This window comes from Echeneis naucrates, chromosome 17 (assembly GCF_900963305.1).
Source record: "Echeneis naucrates chromosome 17, fEcheNa1.1, whole genome shotgun sequence".
Lineage (NCBI taxonomy): Eukaryota > Metazoa > Chordata > Actinopteri > Carangiformes > Echeneidae > Echeneis > Echeneis naucrates.
Window position 1 is genome coordinate 7585691 of NC_042527.1, and position 21038 is coordinate 7606728.

Genomic DNA, 21038 nt, shown 5'->3' on the forward strand with positions numbered 1-21038 from the left:
CTTGTCAAGAGTGACTGACTGAGTGAGGGAGGCAACTGTGGGCGCTGTTAAGATTCTCGTTTGTTTTACAGCCTGAACGTCCAGGCCGCCTTCACACCCGCGTCGGCCGCTGAGAGTGTGGCCGCCGATCGACGTGCAGCCGGCGGACTGAGCGGGCACGCAGGGCCGCTTTCGGGAAGATGTCTCACACACTTATTCCGACGTAGGGGGAGTGTGCGGCTCTAGCTAGCTCGGTGAGTGGAGGGCTGCAGGCCCTCCTCAGCCTAAAGTAGCTCCTGCAGCTGGACGACAAACTGTGCGACAGCGGCCGTTTGACAACTGCACGGCCGGGATCTTAACAGGCCGGTCCGGACCCACCGGGAGCTCTGCAGCGACCCTCGCCCGGCTGATATCGGCGTCTGAAGTCGCATTGTTGGACAAGACGGCACGAAGTCTGGCGTTGCGTTGTGGGCTCATGAAACGCAACAGGAGAGCGAGAGAGGAAGAGGGATGGCGCAGATTCATCTTGATTACAGTTAGCCAGGCTAAGTGAACTGATGCAAAAGTGTAACCTAACAAGGTCTCATTCTTAAAAAGTTGCCCCCAGCTCATCCTTTTCGGACGGAGGATAAATATAGCCATACAGGACTTGGAATCGGGCGGTCAATATGTCGAAAATGCCGGCCAAGAAGAAGAGCTGTTTTCAGATCACAAGTGTGACTCAGGCCCAGGTGGCAGCTATAGGAGCCGCCGACGACACGGAGAGTCTGGACGACCCGGACGAGTCACGGACTGAGGACATGTCTTCGGAAATATACGACATGTCGCGGGCCGAGTACGAGCCTGCGTGTGACAGAAGTTCATCCGAGGAGGCGCTGAATAATGTCGGAGAGTCGGAGGCGATCAGTGTTATGGCCGCATCGCACATACCTCAAGCCGGACACTTGTCCTCGCTGTCCATCAATCCCAACGTAGACTTCCGTAAAGTCGGATTGATTAGCTCAGCTCATGGGGGCCTGCAGCCACCGGGCGTCGGCATCACAGCTGGTTTACCCCTGGTCCCCCAATCTGGGGCGATGCAGCAGCAGCCAGCTCCAGCACCCAGCGCTGGGCCGGCCGCTGTGTCAGTAAACACATCCCAGCCGGCTGCGGTGACCGGTTCGGTCCATCCTCCTGCCGCCTCCACGGTGAGCTGCACTTCGCGCTTCAGGGTCATCAAGCTCGATCACGGTACCGGGGAGCCCTTCAGGAGGGGCAGGTGGACGTGCACAGAGTTTTATGAGAAGGACTCAGAGGGCTCTGTGGTGAGTAGAACTGTAGACAGCATCAGGCATCCCAGTGCACCGCTGGACCCTGGTGCTGACAGAGACAGTGGGCTCGGCCTGACAGGAGGCTCTGTAGTTGCCCCGGCCACACACTCAGGTCAGGGCCTGGGCTCTGGGATGGATGCTTCCCTCTCCTCATCCCGAGTGCATTCAGCAGAGACGCCCTCCCAGCAGCAGCAGCAACAAGTCCACCATCAGAACTTCAGCGCTCGTCAGCAGGGTGTTAGTGGATCAGCCACACACAGTGCTTTCTCCAGCAGCAAGTCCGCAGCTGTCCCAGTTCAGCCGTCGGTGGGAGGTTTACAGCCTTCTGTTCCCCAGAGCATGCTGCCTGCCGGACAAAATGGTTTGCCTCAGTCTGGTGTCCACATCCAAAAGTCCTCCATCGTTTTCCCACAGCAACAACAACAACAACAACAACAACAGCAACAACAGCAGCAGCAGCAGCAGCAGCAGCAGCAGCTGCTTCCTATGGCTCATCCATTGACTAGCCTGTCATCTGGGGTGATGCAAAACCAGACAGAATACTATCAGCAGCAACAGCCTGCTTCCATGCAGCCCGGGCTGTCCACTGGCCCAGTGTCCAGCCTTTCTGCCGGGCTGCAATCTGCGGGACAAGGGCCTGCTTCAATCATTCCTCCAGCTTCTGGGGGGGCTTCTGTGCCAAGTCAAGTTGGAGAATTTGCCGGAGCAGGTGCAGGCTCTCTATCTACAGGACAGCCTGCTCCCGGCCTCTTGCAGCAGCAGCCTGTTGGAAGTATCGGAGGCTCCGTACTCGGTGGTGGATCCTCCCTGCAGCAGCAGACTGTGAGTCAGTATGCAGCCGCTGGGCAGCCACAACCCCATGGCCTCCACTCTGCATCCTCTGGTGTACAAAATGTGCCTGCCATGACAGCGAGCTCCAGTGTGTCCACCACTGTGTCCACTGCCATGCCCAGTGCCTCCAGTGCAGCCATGCCAAATGTGACAGCTTCCAGCTTGCCTCTGGGTCAGGTGCCCCAAAGCAAAACTCCAGTGGTTTTGGGGATGCAGGGCCTCGCAGCAATTGGATTTGGACAGGTGGAGGATGGTGATGGAAGGAAGTCGGAGGGTCTCATTAATGCACAATCTCCTGTTGTCCCCGGGAAGGAACCAGTGAAGCCCCTGATGCCTGAGAGCCTGCAGCTCACCACTCCAGCTGTCAACAGCCTGTTTGTAATCCCCATACCTGTCGATGGGGAGGAAGACAGGTAATTAGTTCAAACATCTTCTTAAGTGTTAAGAATTTCTCATCTATGCAATACCATGTCTGCATTTATCAAGACACACAATGTGAATAACCACATTGAGACACTGGAGGAAAGGGCCTGTGTCGCTTTACAGCTGTGAGGAAGCCAGTTGCAGACATGGGTGAGGGGATTGAATGCAAAGTCGCAGACCGTTGGGAGTGTTGGTCATTTAGCTTTTCACATGGACAGGTTCCCCCTTTGTTTCAAGGGTATATGGGAGGAAGGAAGAGCAATGTGACACACAATAAGGAAATGTGATATTTGGTGACCCTCATTAGTTCCTAAACAAGCATGAGGAGCGTAAAAACACACATGGCAGCGCAGGCAACAACTTGTTAAACATACACATGACCTGTGTATTGTTGCTGCTTGTGTGGAAAGCTGTGTATTTGTGTTTTGTGTGAGGAAGCAGTCTATTGCAGGCCTAATGATAATTTCCAAACCCGGTCTTTCACTCAAGCTGTCAGAGCTTTCTGTTAGCTCGAGGGGAGGCCTGGCCACTCTTGGAATGTGCAACATGACTTGCCTTTCAATAACTTTGCTGCTGCTCTGGAAAAGGCTTTGCAATATAAACGTAACAAGAGTGCAACATTCTTCTGTTGCCACCATGATATCGTGGTTTCTACTTGCAGCTATATCAGGAAAATGTTAGTAGTGGACTGACTGTTGTTTTATTTGGTCTGTAAATGGCAAAATGTGACCCGAGAGATATATACATGTGACTTGACAGCCTATTGCTGTCAGTTAGGTGTTGTGACATTTGAGAAAAGTAATTTCACTACTTGTAGGTGACACTAGTGAGAGGAAATGATACGTTCCTGAAATCTGTCAGGGGTTTCCATTAATAGTACTAGATATGTCAAGATGTAGATCAGACTACATATGAAGCATATACTATTACTTATTACTTAAGTATTTTCACAGTGTTAACATTTAGCATTAAATACTAATTTGTCTCCCAATATAGATTCTAGCTTACAGCTTTGTCACTCCTATGGTCTGCTTGACAAATAATTGTGTCCCCCAAGTTTTAGAACTCCAATGCTTTTGGGGAAACAAACAGGAAGTACAACATTTCCATTCATTAAGTGAGTTAGACTTTGGGTTACAACTTGAATCCTGGAAATAATAATTGGATTTCTCTTGCACTGCCTCACCCTTCTGTATCCAAGGTGCAAACACAGGACAGGGGGGCGACAGAGAATTCAAACATGAAACTTCTGTCAATGCACTGATCTTCAACCTGGTGAAAATTTACCAATTTGCATGACTAGAACAAGACAGACTGTATTGTTTCCATAGCAACACATTTCTGTATGTCCACTCTAACTCTTAGCAGCTAGAAACCTTTTAACATCTTAACATAATTATAATAATAGTGAGTTACTATAGATCAGTGGGTAGTGAAATGGCAACTGTGACTGCTATTTGAATAGAGTGGGTTGAGTTGAGGCAAGCTGATCAGCTGACTAACTGGCTGATGAAACAGATGATGGGGCTTTTTAAAACCAGCCCTGGCAACCGGATGCACTGAATCACATGCAACTTTTTTGTTTGTTTTTTTTTAAACCCACTACAACTTTTCCCTGCGTCCATCTGGAACAGTCATCTCATGGTGAATTTTTGGTCTGAACTTAACATATTTTCTAAAATCAGATTACATACTTGCTTTATTTTTGTTGTTTGTTTGGCTCAGTGTAAACAAGCAAAGCCAGCATTGAGTATACTCTCTGTTTAAAAGAGTCTTTTCCTCACATCTCTAATCCCTGCTCCTCCCTGGGGAGTAGAACCTTGTTTAGTCATGTTTTTTTCCCCCCATTTTTTTCCATGACACCTATGTATTGGTTGTGACAAGACCCAGCTCCCGGGCTGATAAGAGCTGGGGTCTCTTATGACAGCCAGCTACTATCAGACACTGAGCAGTAGTCTTTCCACTGTGCCCCTATTCTCCCGATAAGAGACTTGACAGTGGGGTGTGTCAGCCAACTGTGCTTGTTGTCACGTCGTGGCTCTTTCTTTGGCGATGCAAGCACAGGTTAAATTAGTGTATGTTCTTTTTATGGCCTTTTGACATGGTTAAACATTTAACCCAGTGCATAGACACATACCCTTTGCAAGCCAGAGCCTGACCTGACCAGACGTATCAGCTGTTGCTGTGTTTTGTTTTGTTTTTTTTTTTAACCACTGGTGCAGCATCAGCACATTTGGTGCTTTGTACCTACTACCACACTGATTGACTGACAGACAAGGCGTGACAGTTGTTCATGTACAGATGAAGTGCTGAATGACGTCCCTTTGCAGGAGCAACTGTGGTATGTATGAAGAGGTGGAGGAAGCTGCAAAGTGAAACTTGTGCCTCAGCAGGCATTTTAGTTATGCTCAGTACATCCCCACCCCTCCCCCCTGCCAGCCTTTTTTGTCGCTTGCTTAATTTCTACATTTCCACTGTCCTTGTTTTTGCCTCTTGCTGCCATACTCAATACAAAATACAGTCGCCTTTTCTCCATACATGAATTACTTCAGCAGCTAGTATTTACAATCTGTACAATCTAGAAATTTATTTTATATGCACTGATGCACCCTTCTCATTTACACACTATTGACTGCAGATTTAAGAAAGTTGTAGGCTTTAGTAAAGTTGTTCAACTTGGAAAAACTATTTGGCCCTTCAGCCTGTACTTTTCCCTACAAGTAATTTAAAGAGAAACAGATATAGACAAGAAATTGAGACAAGAATTTGTCCTTAATGTAACAGCATTATTTGCTCAACGTAATGTTTCCCAGATGGCTTAAGCAACTGCATGCATAGAATTATGCATAACATTGTATTCTCTTAATTGGTTTGCTCACTGAGGAGTTGCCTCCATTTTGCAGTAGCATTTGCATAAATGTAATGCATCTATAGTCTGTGTGCAGTGGAAGTCATGCTGGGGAGGAATGGTGTATTGTCCCAACATAATGGCAGCCTATGTAAAATCATACTCCTCAGGAGGAAGGAGAAGGGGAGAGCAGTCCAAGTCTAAGCTGTAAAAGAGCAGTTACTGCCACTGTGAATTGAGAGACTGTGTGTGTGTGTGTGCATGCGCACACATGCTGGGATAGCTATCCAAGCTGGGGGTGGAGGGCTGCATGGTCAAACAATACTTTTGGACAGATGAGACAGAAACAGACAATAGCAAGTTCTGCATTTTCAGTCAAGGTAGAACTGGTTGTGTGTGTGTGTGAGAGAGAGTGACAGAGAGACAAAATTTACCACAGGGTTTTTCCCTGCTCTCTGACCTCTGCTTTACTGCAGTATCCTGTTTTCAGTCAGTCCCTCACTGCTCTCCACCTTCTATTCATTTAATATTCCTTAGCTCATTCCCTGCTTCCGCAATGGGGCTCACAGCTCATATCATATGACATTTTGTGGGCACATTTTATCCAGGGTGCCTCACAGAGGTAGAAATACACAAGTTTTTTTTTTTTTGGTTGAATATCTTTGCCCTTAATTGTAATCCCACTTCTTAACCTGGCTGCCACCATTAATGCTATATTACTTAACTGTACCAGATCCAGAATCTTTGCAGAGCCAGCACAGTAAACTGTAACTGCATTCAGCAAAAGTGTAGTAAGTGTAAAAGTGCTCCTGCCCTACATTCATGAAAACACTAGCTGCGTATGGTATGTGTTTTTGTGTACACTCGTCAAGTTGTTCTTCATTTCTGACCCCAGCCTTCGCTCAGCCCTGAAGCTATTTTAAAAAGAAAGAAATCCATTGTATGGGGTGTGAAGACCCAACATTTATCTGACAAGCAGAGGAACGTGAACTACTCAATCCAAGGGGGTCTGTTTGCTCTACTGTGCTGTCTTGACTTTAGGAAGCAGCATTGCTGTAATTCAAAATGAAGACCTTTCAGCAGTTTTATACTTGGCAATGACTTTTCATCAAATCAGGAGTTGCTCGAATAGTTATGGGTTTTCCCTTTGTTTCATAATGTTACAGCCAAAATTAATCTCTTAAAATTCCTTGTTTGTTACCTTTTTGTTGTTACAGAAACCTAAAGGTCAGTCCTGTTATTTTCATGTAATAAACCAGCAGAATCTTGTGTGGTTGGCGACTAGTAAGACCTTACACAAAGGATGACACAATAGTTGGCAGCATATTGTCTGTCTGCCTTCAAAATGGAACAGTGTGGCTGCATTGTGTGATACAACTGGTCTTCAAATGCAGCCTCTGCTGTTGTTTTGTTTTTTAGTTTATTATTTTTCTTTCTTTCTTTTTTATTTATTTTCATTACACATGTTGTTCTTCCTTGTCAAAACTTGCCAACAGCATTATCCAATTCAGCAATTAGCTTGGAGATTGATTTTGATTTAGCAGTGGCTAAAGTAGTCTACAGTCTACCGAGCTCTTGTAGCCTCACTTGTTACTAACCCCCCCCCCCCAAGAACATATTCAGACTTGTAGATTTCAGCTCCAACCAACCCTTGCTGCAGCTGCCTTCGAGACAAGAATAGGCTTTATACGTCTTGTTTTGCTCATGTAGCAGTATTCCCTGACACCTGTAAGCAGACGTTGATGACTAAATGTGGTGGAGTTCCCCTGTAATTCGTTATGATAAATGAAGTTTCACTTCAGTTTCTATTGGGTCCTGTCTTGTTTATGCAGTTGTCATTTTCACTGTAGTTTTCTGTCTTGGGAAAGTTCACTGGTTAAGTGGTGTTTTTTTTTTTAAGTATTGCTCTTTGTATTGTCATACAAGGAACAGTGCTTGCTACCAGCCTGAAGGCATCCTGTAAAAAGTTAAGTCTTTCCAAATCTGTATCCTGCTAATGATCTGGGAAAAAAGGGACTTTTTGGGGAAATATGGCCCATGATCAAAAGATGAATTAGGTTCCAGGGGTTGTCATGGGGGTAAAGATCATGAGTACTCCTCACTAATCTAGGCTACCCCCCACCTCCTCCCGTAGACATACTGTAAGTATGCAGTGGCTGTGGGTGCTCCCTGTCCTCCAGTTCCCTTACCTACACCCCATAACCTGCTGAAAGAAACTCCCACAGGGCAGCTGAAATCTAAATAGTTTTGACCTACTTTTTCTCTGTGGCAGATGGACGGATGGTGCTGAGAACATGAAGTCTCAACACTCTCTTTCAGACTCTCCCTCTTCCACCCAATTACTCTACTTGTTCGTCTACTGCCTCCCCCACTTTGTTAGTTACCCCTCAGCCCCCTTTCCTTTACCACTAGCCTCAACACACTAATGCAGAGTAGAGTAAGCGGGCAAATTCACTGGAAACAGAAAACGACTGCAAAAGTGGACCACTCACCATAGTTGGTAATTCTGTTGCTTGCATATCTCCAACTTTTAGTTAAGTTATAAAGTGGTACCTTTGAAAGGAATCCTGCATGACACCTCCATCACATTTTGCTTTCTTTGTACTCATCCCCGCCAACTCATCACTTGATACAACTGTGGACTTTCACATGCTCAATGTGATAAAGTTATGAAAAAGTTCACCACTGAAGAAACACACACACAGGTACCATGAATGTAAAAAAATGTGTGCCATGCTGCAGGTAGATATAACAGCAACCAGCCAAACTACACAAAAAGGTTATTTTTGTCCTCTGTTAGGTCACATGTTTGCTTGAGGGCGTAGCCTGAGCTATGGTTTTTGTGTCAGATCAGCTTGTGTACTTTAAGAGAGTGGTTAAGAGAATTTTTTTTTTTTTTTTTTTTTTAAATTCTGTTGGGTAATGTGTTCCCTCTTTTTGTCCTCTCCCTTCGTACTCTGGGGCGTATTGGGGAGATGGCACTTTTCAGCAGTGCCATTCGGTTTACAAAGAGGTGCTTTCATAAATGGATATTGACATGTTACATTTTAGACTTACAAAGAGAGCCATTGAGAGCTGAGTGTTTGCTACTTCAAAACAGAGAATGATGACTCCTCTGGTTCTTACCTCATTGATGAAGATTTTTTCTGGACTCCAAGTCATCTGACCTTGATGATTTCTAATGAAAGTTCGCTTGTACACAGTTCTGAGCTTGAGTCTTGGTGAAAAGGAAAAGTTTTTTGTGGAGGTGTGCGCTTTACCACATCGATGCAGGTTTTTTTTTTTTTTTTTTTTTCTTTCACCATTGCCTGCAAAGTAAAATCAAGCAGGAGGCATGGGAGGAGGTTTGTGAGAGTGTTTAGTCATGAGGTAATGTGACAAACTGAGTTTGTGCCAGAGATTTCTAGGAAAAGAGCCTTGGCTGCTATAATATTCACACAAGCTGTAAATCAACTTCTCCTGTGTATGTGTGTGTCTCTCACCATGAATTGGCTTGCTCCTTTGTGTGCATATGCTCTTGTCAGTGTGCACGTACAGTGTGTGGATGTGGCACGAGTTTGGAGCAGATAAAATGAGCGTGGGTAAGTGAGTGTATATGTGCAAGTGTGTACAGGGGTCAGAGTAGTGGGGGGGTTTCCTTTCCCCTTCCCGACTTCCATCGCCTGGCAAAGAACACTGTGTACTTGTGTAGCTAATCGCCAGCAGGAATATAGGAGCTAATGTAAAATTCTATACAGTTTAAATTTTTTAAACAAAGAAAGCCAACATTTGCGCTTCAAGTCTTGGCTTTTTTTTCTCCATACTGTGTGTGTGTGTGTTTTTTTTTTTTTTTTTTTTTTTTAGTTATGAGTAAAACAACCTACATACTGTAGGTGAATGGCCTGAGGGAGGCCCTTAAAGTTTATGAGGCTGTCCCCACCTTTGAACATACATTCCTGTGTTTGGGTCAAGACTCGCTCTCCCTAACCCTCTGGCTTTACTTTGTTTGAATGGCCCATATGTTTTAGTGAAAGCTGAAAGCCTTTTCTCTGGCCGAAGTTAACCACACGGTAGAAGTAAAGGTGTTTTCTGAGGTTGAATAAGGCTGCGTGAGGAAACATTTCTAGGGAACACAACTTTAGTGTGCTTTCACTGTCTCAACACTTCTCTATCTCTCTCTTCTCTCCTCCCCTGGATGTGACACAGGAACCCCTCCAAGGCTTTCTACCAGGCCTTCCAGTCTGGCAGCAGATTAAGGGACTCAAAGGCCCACAGTGATAGGTACTGTACTATACTGGATTGGACTGGACAGGCCTGCAAGAGTGTAATGTAATGTGTGCCATGTTCATCAGCAGTGAGCTTTGCTTTCTCCAGGTGCATGGAGTGAGTTTGGAAACAAAGACTGGCCAACACATGCTTTCTTTGGCTTCTTTCTAACAATATCTGCTGTGACTTTAAGATTTAAAGGTTATTTATTGCCACAGACAAGTTTTAACCTATTTAAGGCTGTGTAATAATTCTTTATTAGTTAATCTGATCAATGTCTTTTTGAGAAACTGATCAGTCATCCATCGATATTTGTCTCTTTATCTGTGTTCTGGTTTGTGGTGGCAGCAGGGTAAACAAAGCAGTCCAGGCATTACCTCTCACAACAATGTCTCCTGGTGGATGGATGCATCATTTCGTTTACAAAATGCTATTTTAAAAGAAATTTTATGAAGTTTAATTTGTTGTTTTGTTCAACCAAGTGATTCAACACCTATTCAATCAACAGTCTAAAGTGATATGAAACAGGTTAAGACTGAAAAGTCCATCAATATGAGTTGATTGAGTAAGTTCAAGATGGCAATAAAATTTTCGAGACTTGTTTAAAAAAAGAAAAATGGGTTGAAGAAAATGCCAAAAAAAAAAAAAATCCCCATATGGCTGTGTGGAGCTACAATGTGCGAAAATAAGTTAGGGTTAAACAGTAAAGTTAAACTGCTGCTGGAGTTAATTCTCCAGTCAGTCCATTAAGCCAGAGGGAACAAAAAGAACAATGCAACTAGATGACATCATTCAATGCTTGCAAGTGCAACTTCAATGTGGAGACATGAAGAAATTTTGACATTAATATACACTACCAGTCAAAAGTTTGGACACTTTCCCATTCATTTGAATGAGAAAGTGTGTCCAGACTTTTGACTGGTGATGTATAATCAGGTCAAAGTCTCCTGACAGACTTTGATGCAGCATTACTGTTGACTTAGAAATGAAAGTAAGGCCCAACTTGCTTATTGTACTATTAATGAAGATTAATCTGTTTCTCCTGAGTACAATTTTTACATCAAGTATGGAGCAGGTGTAAGTTGGAAAGTAAGTTGGATGAGTTACCATCATTATATAAGAGGAAAATCACTAAACCTGGAGGAAAAATTCACTGAATAAATAACAAGAAGGCATTAACCAGGTGTGCCACAATCGCAATTTTAAATTGGATATTAGCTGAAATGACAAAGATTTTGAAGATTGAAGTTGAAGATGTAGCCACGTCCCAAATGACATCCCCAAGGTGTGAAATACACACAAATGTACAGTGAGTCAGCATTTCCTCTTCTAACTTAAATGTGCAGCCAGTTAAAAGACACCATGACAGCTGCTGGTACATAAGACACAATAAACAACTGCGAACCCACTCCTAGAATCACTTGTGTGAAAATATTATTCTTTCCCCCTGAGTTATATCATGAACATTTGCACTGTCGACAAGGACACTACAGTTTCTAAGCTTTGTTACGGGCATGTAGCAGAATCCACAGACAATATACTAAAAATGGCTGGACATCTCCACAGGCATCATTAAGAAGTAGACTTAACCATGAAAACATGGGCAACTCTTTCATCTTAATTTAGAGCTAAACTCCCAAACAGCTCTCTATCAAAGTATTTGTAGCATCAGAAATGTCACCTTATTCAGTGATGGAGAATTTCATCGGCATACTGGAAAAATGCTATGAAATGCCAAGCAGATCACATCTTACCAAAAAGATTTTGCTCTCTAATTATACTGCAGTTTCCTTGTGAGACAAATTATAATTCCATTATATTGTTGATATTTGGTTTAATTTCAATTTGACAATAAGTCCTTCGTGTGGAAAATTGCAAACAACTGATTATATAACTCATGACAGCATAAGGGACCTTCTTATGAAATGAGAATTTTCTTTTTTTTTTTTTTTTTTTTTGTCTGCGTTAGTCTTCATAGTTGAACACCACAGGGTGTGTCAACTTATTTTGAGATTAATGCACTTTTAGTCTAGCAGCTAAATGTTTTATTATTTCAGTGTGTGCATGCGAATTAAGAATTAAACATTTTAAGAAGTTATTACGGCATAAAACCAATGTCACAGTATTAACTGCTTTGATATAACTCTTGTTATGATTTGGCGCTGTATAAATAGATTTGATTTTTGCCTAAAAATGACAGCCACCTGTGCCAAAAGGACCCAAAAAGGAAAAAAAGGTTGAGAATCAGGTCGAATTGTGAATTTTGAGAATCTTGACATCTCTAGTGTTAGCACTATCAAGGCCATCCCTGGTGTCCCTGATTGGACAAATCAATCATATCAACATCATCTGTTCTTTTTCTACAGTAAAAGGAAATTGCTCAGAAAATACAGAAACCTTTTAATATCTGTAATTTATTGCTCTCAGTGATCAGCTGGACTGAGAGGCTGCGCTTAATAGCCCAGGTGAGGCCTGGTTGCTGCTGCAACAGTCTCCCCACTGAGTCATAACATTTTTATTCAGCTACATTTCAGAGTTAGGACACTAGTATGTGAAGTCATGCAGACACTTTCACACACTAAAACTCTCACCCTGTTGCTGTATAATAAGCCAGTGCCTTCAAAAGTAGGGGGAAAAAAATACATATGTCTTTTATGATAGTAAAAAGGGAAAAGGGGAAGCAGACCCAATCACATCTGAGTGAGAGGAAATGAAACTCTTTTAGAGAAATCATTTGCCACACAGAATGCACACGCACAGTTACTCTTCACACATTATAAATTCAGTCCGTTTACGAAGTTAACAGGTAAATCAGTTTTATAACATCATCTTAACCCAGTTGATGAGATGTGATGCCAAAGCTTTTTTTTTTTTTGTTTTGTTTTGTGTTTTTTTTTTTTTGTGTATGCTAACATTTATTCTCAATGTTTTACCAGTTCCATACCCAATTCCACTTACCAAACTAGTAAGTTACATAATACAGATATTACAGCTTCCATGCTTCACTACTTCTACTTTCTTCCTTTTCTTTTTTCCTTTTTTTTTTTTTTTTGGGGGGGGGGGGTAGTGCTGTTGTGGATACGCTGATCTGTCAAGGGCTGCTTTTGTTTCCATGGAAGCAAAGATAATCAGGGCTTTGTTTAAGTTGCTGTTTGGTCGATCTTGGTGATGACCTTTTGGTCTTGACCCTTATTGAGTCTATTTTATTCAGGCTTATTTGGGATCATGCCTGGAGCAACCAGATGAAGTCATAGATGTTAAAGGGAAAATATGCTTAAAATATGAGACATGTTGACCCAAGAATGAAACGCGTTCTTTTAACTATTAGCTGTTTATAAGCCTCAATGTGAAAATTATCTTCGCCATCCCTTTCTACACTGGATAAAAATCCTGCTAACTGGGTTTTGTTAGTTGAATAATCTGTGTTTGCTCATAGGTCAAATGACTGCAGTAGCCATAGGTATTTACTCACTGATCTAACATCTCTCTGAGCATAAGCATCGTCAACAAATCTGTAACTATCCCAAGACATTGCTGTTAGACCAGAAACACTCGAGCTACACTGCCCCCAGGCATGAAAGAGTTGGAGAAACCCCAATATAAGTTTCTAAATACACAGTCACTAATTGAAGCTTCTCACACAGACGGTCTGACACTCACATAATCCGGGGGATGAAATGCAATGGATCCATTGACCTGTGTAGAAGCTTCTACAAGCTTCTCCCGTGCACATCATGTGTCTGTATGCTCTGAAAGTGCACATCATGACCTGCTCTCTGCAGGTATGTTTGTATTAATTTGTTCCAAACTCATCTGGCCGTGTGAAAAGTTATTTTTTATTTTATTTTTTTTTAAAGCAAGCTATTTATATGTAGTGCTTGTTTGTTGTTTTATGACTAATAAGTTGCTCGGGCTGCTAGGACTGTCTCAGGCAGATTGCAAAGGTTTGCTTTGTCAAAAAGAAAGTCCTCACAGGTCACATAGGACACGATCCTGGCAGACCTTTGGTAGTTTATTCTTAGTATATTCTTCTTTTGTCACTTCTTTTTTTCCTCTTTCTTCCTCATAAGTGCTGGCTTTGTGCTTTTCCACAGAGAACAAAGAAATTCATGCAATGTATGATTGAGTGCAAGTGTAATGTTTTTAAGTTGACATTTTTTAATGTTTTATGCAACTAGACTTAAGGAGTTACTGCACACAGCAAAGAAACAGAAACAAGGGCAAGCTTGCGTTGTTGCTGTTTCCAGATATTTCAAGTCTTTGTGCTTAGCAATTAAAGCCAAGAGCTGATGTTGACCTCATGTTTCATCTTAATCACGTTAATCATTCATCCAGATTTTGGGAAGGAATCCAAAAATGAAATGAAATTGAGCCACAGATTTACAAAGTTTTCATCACTAAATGTTCAAAATGTTGAATAGATGAAAGGAACCTGATTCTCAGACTAGAATTTTATGTAGATCAGCAACAGAAAACAATAGAAACCCGAGGCCCCATGTTTTTGTGTATTTGCTATAGTTTTGGATTCTATTATGTCTATCTCTTATTCCACCACACTCATTAATCCTTGACCATAGATTTCCCTGCATTGTTTGCAGATGTGCAAAGGGTGTAAACTTGAAAAATAAAGCACATTAGACTGTTTCAATTAATAGTATCTTTTGCAAATTTTAATAGGCTCACAACTCAACAAACTTTACAACTTCCTCTTTTTGTTTACTGCTGGGTAACTGCCTGCACCCTTCTGCACACACAGCTGTGTAAAATACCATATACTGTTGAAGTAGTAAGGTCCATGATAAAATAAAAGTGCGTGAAGAAGACATTCTTCCTATATTTTAGTGTTGATTTCAGTGTATTTGCAGGCAAAGCCACACGCCCAGGGAAAAACATGGGCTAAAGTTTGCACTGGAGAGTGTTATCTGTCTTGCTAAGACTGACTGGTGCACCTGCTATCCATGGGCATATGATCAGTCTCTACCTCTTCAGCTCTGAACTTGTTTTCTCATGTCTCAGGTGGCATTAAATAGACTTATTTTTGTTCTTCCTGTGTTGCCGATGAAAACCTACTGTCTGTCCTTGAATATGCCAGCAGTTCTTCCACAGGCAAGGAATGACAACTATACCATGCTCGGATGACTTTACGGCCCCACTGCTCCACTTGCCCACAATCTTTTCTGCCTCTAATGGATTTTTTATTGACATTCCTATTTTACGACCAGCACTGTATGGGAAACGCCTAACTCTACTCAGAGCTTATAAACATCAGGCCTGTTAATATAGAAGTCCGCTTACATAATCAGTGAAAGAGTACATTCAACCCTGTGTTAGCTTTCTGTTTCATCTCAGCCCAGCCCTCAGGCCTGTGGGTCTTGACTATACTTACATCAGTAGCTATACAGTGTTTGCTTTCTGAGGCTGGCAAAACAGAGGAGGAGGCTTTATCAAGCATTCAGTGTGCTTTGTTTTGAAGTCAAGCACTTATAGCGATTTTGCCGTCAAATGGAGACCTAGAGACCTAAAGTAGAATCTGGAGCCAGGCACACTAACTCTTTTGAGCTCCAAAACACGACTCACTCATGCTGTGGTTTTAAAAATTTCCCTCCAGTGCCAATTGTTCTTGGAAGTTCTTCTTTGAATTCCAGATGTTGTCCTAATATGGTTTTGACTTAATGAACATGAAGTCAAAATCTTGCTTCAGTTTAACTTTTGGTACATTTTGCAGCATCCCAAAACAACATGACTTAACAAAACCATATTTCATAATAATATTACTCACTCCAGGAAGCAAAACAGTTTATCCTCCAAGCCTCAGCTTCGGGCTTATTGAAAATCTCTCCCTGTCTTTGAGAAGTAATATTTAACATTGATGGTTTACAATCTGGATAATTACAAATGAATCAGTGGCCTGTCACACATCCTGACACAGCCAGTAACTTTGCAGTGGAGATGGGGGGTTTCCTCCTCTGTTATTCTAGTTTCATCCCCCCATCTCACTGTTGTCTCCACTGTTGGAAAACCTTGAGATAAAATGCCCATTCAAAATCATAAGAACAAAGAACTTAAACACAATATCACATTCAAGTTTAGATTGCTATAGAGCTGAAACAAAACAGAATTTTATTTTATTGTTTCTTATTTTCATCAATTCATGGTCCTGGTTCCAATCTGATCATCTTTGTTTGTAGCTGCAGAAAACTGAAAATCTTATCATTTTGGAGGTTTGGTTCAACAGAACAAGCAAAGTGGCTAGGTTTTGTTTCATACTGGAAAATTTATAAGGAGATTTCAGTATTTCCATACACCAATATCCAAACTATATCCAGATTATTAAAAATGTTACATTACAATGACTCTGTAAATAAACGCTCAACATGTCCACACTGCCTCCCTCAAACTACTGAACTAAAATGGCAACTCTGTATTTTGCTCCTTTTATCCTCAGGATTGTCTGTCCTTTGTTGCAAACGCCCCAAAAAGAGTTTTATGTAGGCCCCCATAGAATTTGTATTTTCAGAACACTTGTCTTTCATAATGTTTTTACTGCTACACTACATTTATCTCATTGGGTCTCATCTCTGTCACTACCACCAATAAAATGCAGCATGACAGGCTTGATTAAAACAATTTTTAATATGTTATTGTGCTGCTTTTTTTTTTTTTTTTTTTTTTTTTTTAATGCATTTAGCCTAATGTCACAAAGTCATGAAAATGTTGACATATATCCCATTTTTTGCAGCAGATAACAGTGTGCATGGTATTTTAAGAATATGTAAGAGAAGAATAGTGTTGTCTGGTCTACTGCATGAAGCCCCTGGTAGAGCAACAAGGGTGTAGCCCACAGATTTTATTCAACGTCATTACTTTATAGAGTGAGAGATTCTTCTGGGTGCTGGCCTGTTAAACTCTCGTCAGGGAGTAGAAGTATGAACTATTGGAGGGCCTCGTCTAAATTAAACACATATTTGGTACTGGGTGAAGTTGAGGATGGGCATTTAGGTGTGTGTTTGTTTATTTTATTCTGTAACTCCTCATAGGGCAGGGGTCACATGATGCGGTTTCTGAGGGAGGAAGAGAAAAACTGAGCACTGCATGCTGAAATATGCTCTCTTTTTATAATTTATGCCAAGTCAAGATGTGTGTCTGTGTACTGCACATGACGCCATGTCTTTTATAAACAATGTATGTCAGCAGTATTGATATTGGTGCATGTACATGTTTGCAGCTCATGACAGATGTTGTAATATGTGACAGAGATCAAAGGCAAGATGACAGGACAGGCAATTGCATCAGTGTTTTACAGCAGCAAGAGGAATGGAGAAAATTCCCTCGATACAGGCCACTGATAATGATCAACTGAGAGCTTCCGCTAAACAGAACATTATGTCCTCCACCTGGTGTCAACTGCAGGCACCTTTTCACCACATGGTGGCAATGAGCTTCAATTTGGAAAAAAAAAAGTGTTTTACCTAGAGCTAATAATTGTTTCTCTGAGGCAAATATGTCTACCATTTTTTTTTTCCTAAATCAAATCACATTTGACATTTTAGGAATCTTTTAAATTTGGCTGACTTAAAATATTATGAACTGCAAACTACGCAACAGGAGCAGTAACCTGTAAGCAGAGATAGATGTAGCCATCAGCTGCTATCAACCAATCATTTTTAGCCACAGTAAATTTCCATGAAAATGTATTTATGAAACCAGTAATGGTCTTGAGCCTCTATACAGTCCAAGCCCCAAACCCAAACTCTCAATCGTTTTGATGATCCTCTGACTTTGGCTCTAGCACCGCCAGCAGGTCAGAATTTCAGTATGTCTAAGTCTGTCCAATACCTTTGACAATACCTGACATCCACATCAGCCTCAGCTGTGCTTCTGCTTAGTGCCATGTGCCAATTAAAAAAAGGTTTGAGAGCTGAATGGCAAACAATCATAGTGACTATGACCGTACACACAGTGGATTGAACTTACTTTTCTCCATCATCGCTGTAATTAAGAGAAGAAATAGATAAGATGGTTGACAGGCTGAATGTTATCATTCTTTTCTCTGTTTAACAACGTTATAAGCATTCTAGATACATTAATTAAACCCTTTACCCCCCCTAAGTAGCTACCAGCTACTTGTCAACTGTCGGTAATAGTGATGAGTAATGAGTTGTTTGGCCCTGCTGGGCCTCCGTAGTGTGGTACAGTCGCTACAGTTAAAGGTCACCATGTGGTGGGCGGAGTCAGAGGTCTGTCCGCTCCGCCCGCCGGTTCACGTTTCATTGGTTCTATAAATGTAGCCCAGTTAACCCGTCGCACCTTCCCGGCCGCCTCTCTCCGCCGCAGCGCCATGCCGTGCACGTTTTCCTTCAAGCCGCCGTGCTGCTCCGCGGAGCCGAGCCGGCGCGCCACCCCGCTGCTGTCCCGCCGGACCCGCCGCAGGTAACGGCCGGAGGGCTCCGCTCCGCCCCGTCGAACAGGAGCCGGATGCGCGACTATGTGGCGATAGCGAAAGGAGTCGGACTAAAGGGAGGGGGTCATTGGAGGAGCGGGCTGCTGCCCCCGGTCAGTGGCAGTCATTGGAGAAATGACCCCCACCTACCCTAAATATGGCAGTTTGACCTGGTGACGCGTTATTTGCCCTGAGCTGCACCTGACCTTCTGCCTGCAGCCAAACCTCTGGGCTGTGCTGCTCCCAGCGCCCTGACCTACATAGATGTTCATGGTCTGACCAGGAGTGTTGACAGCTCGTTTCATACCATCTGTCCTAGATTCCAGCGGTCTGATCACTCGGCACCAATATCTAACATTCATACATATTCATATTTTCCAGCGTTTGCAGATTTTATCATCTGTTGTGGAAAAGATAAGAAAGCAGAGGTGCTCAATCCTGAAAAAGATGAGATTGACTCTGACCTAACTTTATCCATCGTCTCTGTATATATTGCCTGGTGTGTGTGATTTGGTATGTGGTATGTATGTATTGTAAAGGTGTGTTCTTTTTTTAAAAAAGTTGCCGGGTGGCAACTGCAATTTCATTATATTATCGCAAATAGTAACAATTAAGGTATTTCATCTAATCTTGTCTTATCTCTTCTTTTCTCTCTTTGTTTCCACAGTGCCTCTGGAACCAATGTTGTTGCCATTGATAATAAAATTGAACAGGCAATGGTGAGTAATCCATTTTCCATTGATCGTATTTTAGATCACTTTTTAAAATGAAAATGTATGTTGCTTGCATTCAATGAGATGAGACAGTGGCAATATCATCTGAAGCTGAAGTTCTTCCACCTGCTGCATGTTAGAAACTTATAAATGAGTCTCTGTATGACCAGTCTGTCTTCCTTTGGGTCCTGCATGTTGTTGACTAGTATGTCGTGCCATGTTTTCCTCTCACAGGACCTGGTGAAAAGCCATCTGATGTATGCAGTGCGTGAAGAGGTGGAGGTGTTGAAGGAGCAGATCAAGGAGCTCTATGAGAGGAACTCTGTGCTTGAGAGGGAGAACGCTGTGTTGAAATCTCTGGCCAACAGTGAGCAGCTGTCTCAGCTGTCCACCCAGCCGGCCACCAGCTCCGCAGCCACGCCTCCCCAGCAAGGACTCAGCCAGCCTCAGCAACAAGTCCAGCCTCCGCCTCAGTCACACCCCCAGCTCCAGCAGCAACCCAAACCCCAGCCTTTCCCGACTCAGCCTCAGCCTGACCATGGCCTACAGCAAAAACAACCGCAACCTAACGTCACCTCCGCTTGAAGAGCATCTGCCCTGCTTCGCATGGGGCAGAAAAAAGAGCATCCTCTTTACAACTTATTACAGTCAGTGTATGTGAAATTAAAAAGAAGAAGAACAAAAACTTTGTCTTCTTAGCCACCAGCTTGACCACAAAGTACAGTGCTTGTGTGTGTGTGTGTGTGTGTGTGTGTGTGTGTGTGTGTGTGTGTGTGTGTGTGTGTGTGTGTGTGTGTGTGTGTGTGTGTGTGTGTGTGTGTGTGTGTGTGTGTGTGTGTGTGTGTGTGAGAGAGAGAGAATGAAAAGGTGAGTTAGCCAGTAAGTGTGGATTTGGTGTTGGTGTGTGTGTTTGTGTGTGTGCATCCTGTACTGTGGGCCTTTCCAGTGTTAATGCAATCATCAATAGACAGAAAGAGAGAATGGACGGGGGTAAAGTGTGTGTAGAGAGTGTGTCAGTGAAGGTTGAGGTGTTCTCTTTCCGTCTGGGGTTGAAGTGCTGGGTCCAAGTTTATGAGCAGGGTGTCTTGGACCAGACCTGGAAACTGCTAAACCTTGAGTGTGGAAAGGGAGGGGTTCACCTCATATAAGGGACAAACAGGAGTGATTGTCAAAAAGAGAGCAATTATTTTTTTAATGTGATAACTGAGTTGGTAAAGAGTTATTTTTAGCCTTGCTGTTTCATGTTAAGAAGTTGGAGAGAGTCTGTTCATCAGAGTGCCACACCGCTGCCGTTACTTTTACATCACGTCCAACTCGTGCATCAGTCTTTTGAGTTCTACTGTTAGATGTTTTATTTATTACAGGGCTGCTAATAAATGAACAATTTCATGAAAGCTGTTTTGACAGTAGCCTGTTGATTTGTTTCCTCTTTTCTTCAGTGTTTCAAAAGATTGGCCGCACGTCCCAGGGGCAACGCTTCATATGTCAAAAATGTAGGCAAGACAAAATTCTGTCAAATGTTTAACACTAACTCAAATTTTGTGCTGCAATTGCCAATTCATTGCTGAAGTTTCAGTCCTGTGGGCATGTACATTTTTGTATAGAATAAAGTGTTATGAGCTTTGGTGGTGACTCTTCACCTGTTGACAGCAAATCTTAACGTGAGCCTGCACGAGGGAACTGATGAAGATTCAATTCTGTTGGTAGTTTATCTTAAAGTGAATTAGTATTGCCATACATATCCCCCTCCTTATTTTTTCCATTGTTTTTCCTGAGTGGGCCAGGGGGAAAAGCTGTGAAATCATTCAACCTACTTTGTAACCAAAGATGCAAAGCTGTGTAAAGTGATTATTTTTTAATGCACAGGGGTTTTTTTTTTTTGTTTGTTTTGTTTACTTACTCTTTCATATTTTGTTGCTGTTCAGCATGTTCTGCATGATCTGTAATCTTCAAACCACTTTCTTACCTCATTTTTATTCAGCACTCTTATTGTAAGATAGTCTGTGAACAGTGTAAAGGGGGGTGGGGTGAGGTGATATGGCACAGAGAGAAAAATAAACTAGTGTTACTGACACTAGCCGCAGAAAAATGAAGTGAGCCATGTTTTGTTCATTTAAATGGTGTTTGAATTTCATATGCCAATAGTTTTGTTACATTGCAAATTTTAATGTATTTAAATAAAAGCAATATTCAGATTCCAACATGTCAATTGCTTCTGGAAGTTGTTCAATGTGGGAAAAAAATCTAAT

At 42.5% G+C, this 21038-nt stretch overlaps 1 protein-coding gene across 2 annotated transcripts; it reads left to right on the forward strand.

Moving 5' to 3' along the window:
• Nucleotide 1: 1 nt before the first annotated feature.
• On the forward strand, nucleotides 2-21013 carry LOC115057320 (TSC22 domain family protein 2-like). 2 transcript variants are annotated; one of them, XM_029524363.1, is made up of 4 exons: nucleotides 2-2533; nucleotides 9577-9651; nucleotides 18744-18795; nucleotides 19024-21013. In XM_029524363.1, the coding sequence occupies exons 1-4, from the start codon at nucleotides 648-650 to the stop codon at nucleotides 19372-19374; spliced, it is 2364 nt and encodes a 787-aa protein (XP_029380223.1). In that variant the 5' UTR covers nucleotides 2-647; the 3' UTR covers nucleotides 19375-21013. The 2 variants fall into 2 exon arrangements, with proteins under 2 accessions (XP_029380223.1, XP_029380224.1); XM_029524364.1 differs by lacking the exon at nucleotides 9577-9651 and having other exon boundaries at nucleotides 19024-21012.
• The last annotated feature ends 25 nt before the right edge of the window (nucleotides 21014-21038 follow it).

Bases quoted from the DNA above. Each gene is read 5' to 3' on its own strand.
- LOC115057320 (XM_029524363.1), top strand. From the start codon at position 648: ATGTCGAAAATGCCGGCCAAGAAGAAGAGCTGTTTTCAGATCACAAGT. The intron at 9,652-18,743 runs GTACTGTACTAT...TTGTTTCCACAG, and splicing joins TCAAAGGCCCACAGTGATAG to TGCCTCTGGAACCAATGTTG. The intron at 18,796-19,023 runs GTGAGTAATCCA...TTCCTCTCACAG, and splicing joins ATAAAATTGAACAGGCAATG to GACCTGGTGAAAAGCCATCT.